This window comes from Bombus pascuorum, chromosome 3 (assembly GCF_905332965.1).
Source record: "Bombus pascuorum chromosome 3, iyBomPasc1.1, whole genome shotgun sequence".
Lineage (NCBI taxonomy): Eukaryota > Metazoa > Arthropoda > Insecta > Hymenoptera > Apidae > Bombus > Bombus pascuorum.
This window is the reverse complement of record NC_083490.1, coordinates 8,101,608-8,114,256: the sequence shown is the minus strand read 5'-3', so window position 1 is coordinate 8,114,256 and position 12,649 is coordinate 8,101,608. Positions and strand designations below refer to the sequence as shown.

Here is a 12,649-nt window from a genome sequence, read left to right as displayed (position 1 = left end):
AATGTAAATTTTTTAACTTTTACTTTTTTTATTGCTATTTTTGAAAACAAATTTTCGTGTTCTGTTGTAATAACATTTACTGTGCCAAAAAAAAGATTAATCAATAACAACTTCGTCCTTCAAACATATAATAGTGTGAAAATATATTTAAGCCAAATAACTTTTTGTTTCCTTTTTGCATTTATATATAATACTAAATATACTATTAGTTTATGAAGATTATTGACATCATGTTTTACATCGATTGTAGTTTATGTATACTGATGTTTATAAAAAAAATATTCGTTTTTACGAATAATAATGATCTGTTAAATTTATTCATAAAAATTGTCTTACTCTTTGTACTTGATATATATAAAAATATAGATTTTATCTTTGAAAATATGTTTTATGTAGAAACTTTTTTCTTATTAAAAGAGATATAAAAATCATATTTTTTATATAAATTATATTTACTTATAATTCAACTTTTTGTGGGAGGTAAATGTTTAAATTTATAAGTAAGCATTAATTTTGTTTTAAACATTGCTCGGTTTTTTTTTTGAATGAAATTAGATTTAATGATATTTTTTTTTATTTACTTATAATCCTCAATGAGAATTGATTGTAAAATTCATTCAAATTAAAAAAAAAAAGAAAAAATATTTTTCGTGATACATGTAGTATCATAAAATTCCCTAGATTTGCAATTTTGTTGCATGAAATATATTCAGTTGATGAAATGTATTCAGTATGATATGCTATGATATATTCAGTTGATTCAATTTATATAATAACAAAAGTTTAGATTATTATATAATAATATTATAAAATAAATATTTTTAAGATCCGATGGATGAGTTATATTCATATAAAAGGTTGGTATAACATGCTTTGACATTAGTTTAATATGGCGGTATTTTTTAGTGTTAGTGCATGATAAGAGTATCGCGTTCTTTAATATTTTCGTGTTATTAATTGAAATTTTGTTGCCAATGAATTATGGAGGCTGGTGCGAGTACCGGTACTCGTACAACGCGATTTATGATGGAGGGTGTCGGAGCTCGAGTTATCCGTGGACCCGAATGGAAGTGGGGTAAACAGGTTAGTAAAGAGGTTAACTGGTTTTAATATAATTTTTAATTAAGATATTATATTACATCTGTGAAGAATGCTATTTTAAAGACAGGATTCACATTTTTGCAGTTATATTTTCACATAACATAGGATATATATTTCATTTTTTTTATAATATTGCATGTCCGTTAAGGTTATTGCATCATACTTGATACTCGTTTAATTTATTGTTGGAAAACTTTTATGTATATTTATTATGTTGTATGTATAGCTTATTAATATAGTTTTAGTAATTTACTTTATTACCACATTTTGTATAATTATGTTATGTATGTATATAAGATCGCAAATTTAGTTCTTATGTTTTGATTTACTTTGTTTTGTATACATTATTTTTTTTTGTCGTAATTAATTTTCATGCACTTTAAACGATAAGTACTATTTTTAATTTGTCTTGTTTTTGTTTTAATAATCTTGAAAATTTTGTATTTCATTCTTTTTTGAGATATAAATAGACTATTAGTATTGAGTTTCTTCTATGTTAATGTGTTTATGGTCATAAATATCTTTTAAGTATAATTTTTTAATATGACAGGATGGAGGAGAAGGTCATGTAGGAACTGTTCGAAATTTTGAATCTCCAGAAGAAGTAGTTGTTGTTTGGGATAATGGTACAGCAGCTAATTATCGTTGTTCTGGTGCATTTGATCTTCGAATTTTGGATTCATCTCCGACTGGCATAAAACATGATGGAACAATGTGTGATACGTGCAGACAACAACCAATTTTTGGAATTCGTTGGAAATGTGCAGAATGTGGGAATTATGATCTTTGTTCTATTTGTTATCATGGAGATAAGCATCACTTAAGACATAGATTTTATCGTATAGCAACACCTGGAAGTGAAAGAGTATTATTGGAGCCACGACGTAAAAGCAAAAAGGTATTAATTCACTTCCTTAAATGTTATATTAGTATCATCATCATTATAATAGTAATATAACTTATCTTTTTATATATGATGTTAGATTGCAATTCGTGGTATATTTCCTGGTGCCAGAGTTGTAAGAGGTGTCGATTGGCAGTGGGAAGATCAAGATGGTGGAAATGGTCGAAGAGGTAAAGTTAATGAAATTCAAGATTGGTCTGCAGCTAGTCCACGTTCAGCAGCCTATGTTATATGGGATAATGGTGCCAAAAATTTGTATCGTGTTGGTTTTGAAGGAATGGTTAGTTTAAAAGATAAATTATTAAGTACTATCATAAATCAGACATAGCTATGTGAATTACGAGAGTAAGTATATATATTTAAAGAATAATATGGACAATCAGTGACTGTTAATGTTTCAGGCGGATTTAAAAGTTGTTAATGATGCTAAAGGTCAAACAGTTTACAGATATCATTTACCACTATTAGGTGAACAGGGTCCAGGTCGCACTGGCGCCAATGGATTACAAATTGGAGATCAGGTTATTGAACATCATGATTATTATAAAATAATATAATACAATTTCTAAAAATAAAAGTAATAAATAAAACTTTGCTTTGTAGGTTAATGTTGATTTGGAATTAGAAATCGTACAATCGTTACAACACGGGCATGGTGGTTGGACGGATGGCATGTTTGAGTGTCTTGGTACTACAGGGACTGTTGTTGGTATTGATGAAGATCACGATATTGTTGTGTCCTACCCAAGTGGTAATCGATGGACCTTCAACCCTGCTGTATTGACGAAAGTACAAATACCAGTCCCTGTTACTAGTTCAAGTTCTGACAACCAAACGTTTGCGGTCGGTGATTTGGTACAAATATGTAACGATATAGAAAAAATACAACGATTTCAACGAGGTCATGGTGAATGGGCTGAAGCAATGGCACCGGTACATTATATAAAATTCTCTAGAATATAGATTTTACAAAAATACAAATTAATTTTAAATACATGTATAATATTTATGTTTTTATAGACTATGGGGAAGATTGGTAGAGTTTTGCAAATTTATCACGATGGGGATTTAAAAGTAGAAGTTTGTAGTACATCTTGGACATATAATCCTCAAGCAGTTACCAAAGTTGCAAGTAGTGATGGTAGTGGGGGAAATAGCAGTGGGGGTATGTTTAAAATGTGTTTAATTTATTTGCATCATTTCCTAAAATTTGGAGGAGAAATTAACATTTTTTAACTTTTCCAGAACGTCTATCAGCGTTGTTAAAAAAATTGTTTGAAACGCATGTTTCGAGCGATGTTAATGAAGAGTTAGTAAAAACCGCTGCGAATGGTGATGCAGTTAAATGCGAAGAATGTTTAAAGAGACCTGAAGCCGATGTGAATGGCGTATTTTCGGGTCATACTGCTTTACAAGCGGCAAGTCAAAATGGTCACCTAGAAGTCATTAAAATTCTCCTCCGTTATAAAGCAGATGTTGAAATTGAGGTAAGGAGAGAACTAAGGTTTTTTAATTTATTATTATTTTAAGAATAATCTATGCAATATATATATATATATATATTATATATATATATTACCATTGGAAAGTTATGTATTTAAGAATACTTAATTATTAGGTATATTGAAAGTAAACGATTTATGATACATTTAGGATAAAGATGGAGATAGAGCTGTACATCACGCAGCATTCGGAGATGAACCGGGCGTAATGGCATTATTAGCTGGTGCTGGAGCTGATTTGAATGCTAGAAATAAAAGACGCCAAACTGCCCTCCATATCGCAGTTAATAAAGGACATGCTGGTGTAGTGCGCACGTTATTGGAGTTGGGATGCCACCCAAGTTTGCAGGTAAGTAATAATATGTATTTTTACATGTATATCTTTTCTAATATGTATATTTTTACACACATTTCCTTTTCGATATATTTTTTCCTATATACATTTTTTTATGTATATAAGTTTAGTATAGGACTTTTAAATTTCTTTACGAAACTTTAATTGATTTAAAAGTAAAAATATTATTCAATACTGAACTTAATAGATTTAATATTATAATTGGAGAGATTAATATTAAATATTGTTAATACTTTTAATTAAATTTATATATTATAGTAGTGACTTATTGATTAATATAAGTCTCCTTTAGCTTTTGGAAATTACATTACTTGCACTATAATATATTACTAAATCTATTGTTTCTTGTGTAATAATTTCGGTAAAATAAAGAAAATTAAAAATACAATATATTGATATTTTAATTCAATATATACACTTTTCTTATTATTAATATATATAGAGTGATTATTGGAGATATGTTGTATTTCTAGAGTAGGATATACATAATATAGATATTGGGCAGTTATTCTTAATAATCACTCTCTATGATAGATTTGCACAGTATTTTTATTTCGATGCTATTACATTTGAATAAATTGCAATCTTAAAAGTTTACTTATTATTTGATTTCTAATTTTTTTAATTAAATTTCGTTACAATATGGTATATACATTATATCTATAAAATTCTAATAAAAAAAGAGAATTGTAATTTTAGAAATATTTTAAGATGAATTATTTACGATTACGTTATTTCTCATTGATTTATGACAATATGGATTCACTTTTCTTATATTTAGCTTCTTATGTACTTAAATTTTCATTCGATTGCTTATCTATTAGTTTAAGCATTTTGAAAAGTTTTGATTCGTAGCTAGCTTTTTTGAATTTCAATTATAGTATAATTTTAATATCAAATATTTCAGATTCTATTACATTGTTTTTTTTTCATTCATTATTTTTAATTACATAAATAGAGCGTATTTCCACAATGTTTTCTTTAACATTAACGAATTTTCAATTTTATCATTATTATACATCAGAAGTTATCTATAAGTTATCTATAAGTATCTATAAGAAATTAGTATACGGACCTTGTGACTTGGTTTTTGATTACCTGCTCTTATTTTTGTTATGGTTTATTTGAATTTTAGGGAGTTGATATTATTGTTATCATATTATCTCATTCTTCTGTATGTTTTCGATACTGTTACTAATTAATAGCGAAATTTATCGCGTTACATTTATTTGTTTAAAAGAGTGCAATTATTTTAAATCTAATTACGATAGGGCTTATAGCATTATATTATTATAATTTTATTTGCATTCGAACAATGGAAACATTTCGCAAACTATTAACTAATTATTATTTAAAGTAAGTAAAAGCAATGTTTAACATAAATTTTTGTTAATAACTTCTGAAGCATAAAACGTTAACTTTTACGTTTATCTCGCGATTAATTAAGAAAATATAATTCCTGTTCATTTTATATAAGTAACAATATATTGAATATCACGTAGATTACCTATGATTTATATAATTAACGGAAAAATGAATTTATACTTTTAAACACGAGCGATCGTTATTTAAAATTTCAATAATATATACTTTTCATATAATTGAACCTATAAAAACATACATATACATATGTATGTGTCGTACGTGTTTCATCATTGTTAATTCGAAAAATCTTTTACATATGGAACATTCACTATGGTTATTTAATTTTTTATTCCGCTAGTAGGCAATTTCGCGTGTCTACTACGAATTTTTCTACCTTGGCTTAATTACTCAGTCTCCGGAACCGTAAGGTCGTCGTTGTCGTCACCGTCGTCGTCGTCGTCGTCATCGTCGTGCACGAACAGAGTTCCACGTACGAATGTGAATTAGTGTTAATTCACCTTTGTTACATGGGTATCTCCTCATTTGCAGGAGACTTAATTAATTCAGTTATCTGCCTGGAGGAAGCCTCGAATTCCACCTGCGTTACGAGTGTCGCAGGATTGTGTTTGAGAATACGTGTTGCGCATAATCAAGCCCCGCTCTCTGTACATTCGGTGTCCGGGCAATGGGGTATAACACCGAGAATTTCTATTTTCCTTCGAAACAATTCAAACCTGAAGACAACTGGGAACGTTTTCTGCGATAAACAACACTTACGTGCTTGGAATACGCTCTCGAGGATCGACTTCCCCTTTTGTTTTTCGCATTTTTCCCCTACCAGATAATACTGTCCTCCCTGTCTATCTCGAGCCACTATCATAACACGAAACGTTTTAAGAACTCGAAACGGAGGAAGGATACGCACGCTCGGTTCCAGACGAAATTTTGGATAGAAGACGATTTTCGGACACGAAGTTACGCGGCTTTATACTTAAGAAGCTTGTACACTATCGCTTAAGAGTTTTCGCACGCTCGGTTATTTTCTTCGCGTCATATCTATTTTTGCGCTTACCAGGATTTATTAACGTCTCGTTTTAAGTCTACCGCAATTCTCTTCAGATTTATAAAGGCTCTCGGTTTTAATCTTACCCTAGATCTTGTCTTGAATCTAATGTTGAAGCACGAGCCTTGCCGGGATTCAACGAGGTCTTGCTTAGAACTAATCTCCAACTCGCTCAGAACTTTAACTTATTTTCGCGTATCTGCGAGCTGAATGTACATTCCTGGATTCCATCTTAGCTTCTTGCACGGATCCACTCACATACAAGTACAAACTTGCTTCTTTAAGTGAATGATCAACGTAAGCTTGTATAAACTCCTTGATAATTTCAAAGGACTATTTACGTGGTTTTGATATTTCAAAGAGTATTTTCTATCGTATTGATCAAGTATCTGCGATAAAATGTAGCGGTATGTTCACTTAATACGTTATAATCTTAATCAGTTAGTAACTTTAACCATCGTTACAACATTTTTGTTGAAAATGAATTCCAATACAGAGGAATGACATTACGAGGAGTTATAGCTTGCGAGTATTGCGCAGAAAGAGTTATTTTGCAGACTCTTTAATCATTCAAGAGTTTCCTTCGTGTTCGTATTCTTCTAAATTTTTAGAATCTTGGAAGTTAAGCCGTTGAGGCTCGAACCTCGTCGAGAGGATTCATTAAACGGGCATATTAGATATTCTTTGAAACGCCAGCACACTAGCAATTACAATAAATTATTGCAAAACCTTGTGTTCGTATAACGCTCTTTTCACAGGTAAGGAAAGTAATTAAGAAAGTTAGGTAATGCGTCCTCTCATTTTCATAATCACCGCGCGAAATGGTATAAATTAACAGTAAACGTAAATCAAGGACGTTTTTAAGGGCTGCGGGTTGATCAGTTTAGCTGTGTACCGCCGCAATATACCAAGTTTATATAAGGCGTACGATTTTTTTAAGAACTTGTTTACGTCTCTGTGGAACAAGAACATTTTAAAGATCTTCCACTCGAAGCATCGTTCTTTCTCAACTTTTCACCAGATCAGCCGAATTTTTACTCTCGAAGCTTGAACGATCTAAATTATATAATAAAAATATACGGAATTATTATTGTCATATGGAATTGAACGATTCCAACTAGTCGTCGAAGATAGAAAAGCGAAAAAATCCCAAGAAATGCGAAAATTATTTGGAAGCTTGCAAGAAAATTGTCTACCAAACGTATGATGCTAGCAAAAGAATAATACTTATTTTTATAATTTTCTACTCTTACCCCTTGAAATCCTCTTTTCACGAATCTCACGTTCTTCCAACGTGGGACTGAATTATTTTGAGTTGTGACGCTTTTGAAATACACGCGCGAATTGCCAATGAGGTAAAATTAGGTAGTTTCAAGTTGTATGTGCATTGTACGGTTGTCTGACGTATAATACGTTTATATGAGATTTCTGCAAGCGATCAAATACTTTGTATAGATGCGAATAAATCGATATTTTTATTCACCGACGAATGCTGTCGCATGATCGAATCGTTGCTTAGTTAATCAAGAAGTAGACAATCGTGGTGCTAAAGGGAGACCTTATAATTTTAATTTTAATGAAAGTAATGACGACTAATCGTTTCGTAGAAACCATATTTTCCCATGGCATTGTCAACTCAATCTCTTGGACAGTGTATTTCAACCATTTTATTTCGCGAACACGATCAGCATTATTGCGCGCACTATAATTGAAGTCGATCGTGTCCGCTACGTTGATCAATACAGTTAAATAAATCTGGCGAATAAACCGTGGTAATCGGTATCGCCGCGTAATCGTACGAACGAAACCGCATAGCCGATGGTTATGACGATTACTTTTTAACGATTTAATCTGGGCAATTAATAACGATCGTCCCATAAATTTGGAAATTCCACGAATGAAAGAGTAACCTCTACTGTATCTAGATCGTTAATTCACCATCCATAGATCGTTCATTCATTATCGTTAGACCGCGAATATTCATGCGGAAGTTTTACCAAAGAAATGGAATCTAAGCAGAGATTTTTTCGCTCGTTAAATATTATAACCAGTGGCATATTTTGGGTATTTTATATATCTTTATATTATATGCATCCAATACGGTTGTTTGCAATTTTAAATTTTCCATAAACGTGAAAAAATCCGCCGTCTAATTATTCAGAAACGTTCGCGAATGACGCGAATTTGCCAATGCATTACTATTGAAAATACGATGAATCCGAGTATAAAACGCGAACAGGTTCTGAGAGTATCGTCTTTGTATTCGGTCAACCGCGTGATCCGAAGGGGTTCGTAGGGGATGAAGTAAGAACGAGACACCCGGTAGCCCTTTGCTCCGTCGTGCGAATAATGCATTCAGTCGAGCTAGGAGACTTTGCGCCGCTGCGACGTCTTCTATCCGAGAAAATGGTTCGCAATTTCGACATGGGGCGAGGTAGGGGTTGGAAGAGTGGTGTGCCTATAGCCCGTATGGCCCCTATTACAAATCCAATACCCACCTAGCAGAATGGTATACGGCGTCTTTTTTCTCTTTCTTTCTTCGTCTTCTCTCTTCCTCTTCCTTTTCGTCTCTTTTCTCTGCTCGCTCAATCTATCTCACGACCGGCGTACCTGCTAGGCTAGAGCCGCATCCTGGTGCGATGCCGCTATAAAACATATTCGCTGACAGCGACAATATTCCCCTTGGTGCAGAGTCGACAGAAGTAACGCTCTTGGCTCATGGCGCGGCCTGAAAGAAAATGTCCGCTTCGTGCGGCCGATCGCGCTCCAGGAATATCGCTTGTGATCGGTCGAAAAGGGCTATGCCAAAGATAGATAATTCAACTGGCTGGGGGATTCGAGTCACGAGTGAAGCGTTACGCCCTTCTGCAGCGGCGATCGCCTCGTAAATCTCTAGATTATTGGCACTTTTGCTGATGAGTGATTTAGCGCACGCTACGAGAAACGTAACGTTGCCTGTTGTTTGCGCATTTCGGGCGAATCTTTCGTTCCGGTTTATGGCTGATTTTCTGCGTCAGTCTTAGAACGCTTTAGCAGGAATTTGATAAATTCGTTACTGCCCTGAACGCTTTGCGTAAGGAACAGTGAAATTTTTGTACAAGGACATACAAAAATATTAGCGTAGATCAGATTTCTCACTCGATCCCTTCTCCAAATGTAACTTTCGATGACTATCTTTGCGAGGCTTACGTCCTTAAGCCGAAACTCATTCCAAACCTTTTCCAATTGCGTTACGTTAAAGCATTTCCTTTTATTCGCCAAGTGGCGTAGAAATTGGAAGATCGATGAAAACGTGTTTCGATTATATGAATTTTCATTTCAATTGTCATTAAAATACTTGTTTTCATCTGCCAAAACGTATGCTATATTTTTCCGTGTAATCTTCGTATTGTAACCACTGCGAGTTGATACCGCTAAACACGATCCTCATAAGAGAACAAACATGTTCGTCGAGAGGAATACAGGAATTGCTAATTCGCTCTATCTGATTACGAATTTTACTTGCAACTATACGATCTAGTTACGGTGCAGTAATAGTGGATGCAAGCGACGTCGTACCATGTTAGACAGCGTGGAGGTTGTTGTGGCCGGTTGCACGAAAGCTGGCTCGTTGATTAAGAGACAACAGTGCTTCAAAAACGTATCGTCACTGACGGTGACGATATCGTCCTTGGAAAAGACTTAACAATAGGACCTTGAATCGCTGCGTAAAATGTTGGCTCTTAAAGCTCGTCTTACGACAGTACCAAGATAAATAAAGCGCCTTGATAGCTGCGATTTAGCTTAAATACAAATCAGCATCTATCTTCGCGTTAATAAACTGCTTGATAATTTCATGGAGAAGCAGGAAGACGATGACACAGAAAATATGGCCATTCTATATGTGTATATTTTATATCCTTTCTTTGTTGCGTTAGCATAAAATTTTATTAAACTGCTAGACTCTAGTCAGAAATTATTTACGCGTACGAAGACGAGACAGTAAACTCATCGTGTGAAGTGGATCGCGACATTTCCAGGATTACGGTATTATTTGTTCAACTAATTCCAACAAAATCCTAAAAGCCAGTTTACAGAGACGCGAGACACGTTATCCTGTAAAATACAAGAGTAAACAGGTATTTGGGAGATTGGTATTTTTCGGTATGAAAGGAACGCGAGAGCTAAGAAATTGCAGCGGTGCATGTATTGTCGCGGCTTGTTTTAAATTTCACACGACCGCCCCTCTCAGAAATATGTTTACTCGCGAAACGCGTTCCTTAAGTTAACACGTACCATGCATACGAAATATCTCGGCCCGCTTCCTGCAATCTTTATTCCGCCGCTATTAAGTGTAATGTTCATCCAGAAAAGCGCTACTCAGATTCAGGGTTGCCAGACATTCCTTTTAGCGTTACGGGGATATGTATGGGAACGAAGCGTAGCCACGCGCTGTGCACCAAATCTCTCACCGTGCATTGCCCGCTCATCTTCTTTCGGAATAGAAAATAGGTTCAGCGTTAGATAAAGAGAAACGACTCTGTTTGCCGGTCAATCCCTCGTGGACTTGGACAGAACGTTTTATATAAATACTTGAATAGATTCCTGACATAAACGGATTTAACACTTTGCTTTTGCAGAGGGATCCGCATCACACCCCAAAGGCGTATTCTTTTTCATTCTTTATGTAGTTTCGCAGAGGGCTTTCGCAGAATCTCGAGCCGTCCTCCTTGTAACCGTCAGATTCTTTGTAAAGTACTCTTTCTCAAAGGTTAGCATCAAACAAGCAAGACGTTTGAATAGCGCAACCAGGCGACGCGACGTTGCGTTGCGTTTCGTGTTTTATTAAGTTAACCCGAGGACAGAGAAGTTTTATAAAAGAAGCAAGAAAGTAAATAAGACGAGAGAATGGCTTTTCTTATTTTTTCCCTTTTTTACGTTTCGAGTTAACTACTTAGTTTATTCCAAGATGGCTCAAAGTGAAAAGGACCTGTTACATCTAAAGGCGTACGGTTGGCGAATTTTCGCAGAAGCCGACATACGATATTTTTAATATCCTCGATGTCTGAATATTACGAGTAATATCTGTAAAAATCCGAAGAGAGAAAGAGAGAGGAGAATTGTGATAACACGAGAGCTACGACAACGTATTGAATTTATTTCGCTGTCCTGTAAAGAAGCGAAAAATATGTCATGCCGTGTTCGTAAATATGCAAGCAACGAAATGATATAAATAAAGATTCAAAGTTGCAAGCTTTTCCTATCGGTAATTCAGCTTGAAATTCCTTCATCGTTTTTAAATCATTCTTCTCGGTGAGTTTTAAGTTTTCTTGTTTTCGTAAACTCGAAGGGAATTTGCCTCTGTAGAGCTTGAAAAATGCACGTGTCGAACGAATCGACGAATATATCTATAAAATGTTCGTCGGTAACGGAGTTAGCGAAACAGCGCGGCGCATTTCCATTTCAAACATCGAAATTTCCCGCATGTAGAAGGAAAACGAAATTCCTCGTATTGCTTCCGGTTATCCCGCGAAATTGATGGCGAGAATGAATTTATTTGTAATTTTTGGTGCGCGATACGTCTAAGGGGAAGAGCACTGTAAAACAAAATTCAAGCGGCGCGCGTATAATCTTGTTATCGGGGAGAATTTAAAATTGGCTCCGGGCTGGAAACCTTTATTCCGCGCAAACGACTTTAATACACGTAGACACACACAGGATGCTAGTTATTCTATGTTGGTTACAATTTTTGTTAGTCCGGAATTTAAGTCGTGGTTGTGTGTAGAAGTTGGTCGATATAAAGGACCACGACTGGAGGTTGCACATGTTTTGTACATGTACGTATATGTGTGGATCCAGTGTACGTTGTCGGGCTTGAAATGTCGGCAAAAGAGGATCGTAAAACGGCCAGGGTATTACGCTGTTAGTAGCGAAGTAGACGAGCTACACGTTGATTATTTTTACAGTTACGGTCTGTACTGCATGGTCTAGACCAGTGGTTAGTGTGCCAGTCATCTTTTGTACCATGCTCCGAGAACACTTGAAAGCGTTTCCCGAGTGTTCGCCATTTGAATATGATAGAATAGAAACATCGCTGCCAGCTTCATTTCGTTAAAGGAAGAATTAATGACGTTATCCTGGGCAGTCGCGTAAGCTCTTGTCTCGCTGTGTTTTTTTTTATTTTATTCCCTCGAGGATAATTTGACATATGTATATTGGAAGATATTTCGCTTGTTTAAATGCGTAGGATGGAAACATATAAAGACAGAGGCGACAGTAAAAGATAGAACGAGAACGTTACCTCTTTTCTTCGCCTTTGTATGAAATTGCTTGGAAAATCGTGTCTTCTGAGGGAAGAGAGATTCGCGTTCGAGGAGACT

The 12,649-nt window shown here is 34.7% G+C and overlaps 1 protein-coding gene across 2 annotated transcripts in view; it reads left to right on the top strand.

The window, feature by feature from the left end:
• Positions 1 to 871: 871 nt before the first annotated feature.
• The window catches only part of LOC132905453 (E3 ubiquitin-protein ligase MIB1), a 350,215-nt gene continuing 338,437 nt past the window's right edge, over positions 872 to 12,649 (top strand). For both annotated transcript variants that reach the window (XM_060956753.1, XM_060956752.1), the window contains exons 1-8: positions 872 to 1,083; positions 1,652 to 1,999; positions 2,085 to 2,285; positions 2,407 to 2,526; positions 2,609 to 2,938; positions 3,026 to 3,170; positions 3,251 to 3,492; positions 3,659 to 3,856. In XM_060956753.1, the coding sequence (XP_060812736.1) occupies positions 982 to 1,083; positions 1,652 to 1,999; positions 2,085 to 2,285; positions 2,407 to 2,526; positions 2,609 to 2,938; positions 3,026 to 3,170; positions 3,251 to 3,492; positions 3,659 to 3,856 (1,686 nt within the window). In that variant the 5' untranslated portion in view covers positions 872 to 981. The remainder of the gene's footprint in view (positions 1,084 to 1,651; positions 2,000 to 2,084; positions 2,286 to 2,406; positions 2,527 to 2,608; positions 2,939 to 3,025; positions 3,171 to 3,250; positions 3,493 to 3,658; positions 3,857 to 12,649) is intronic.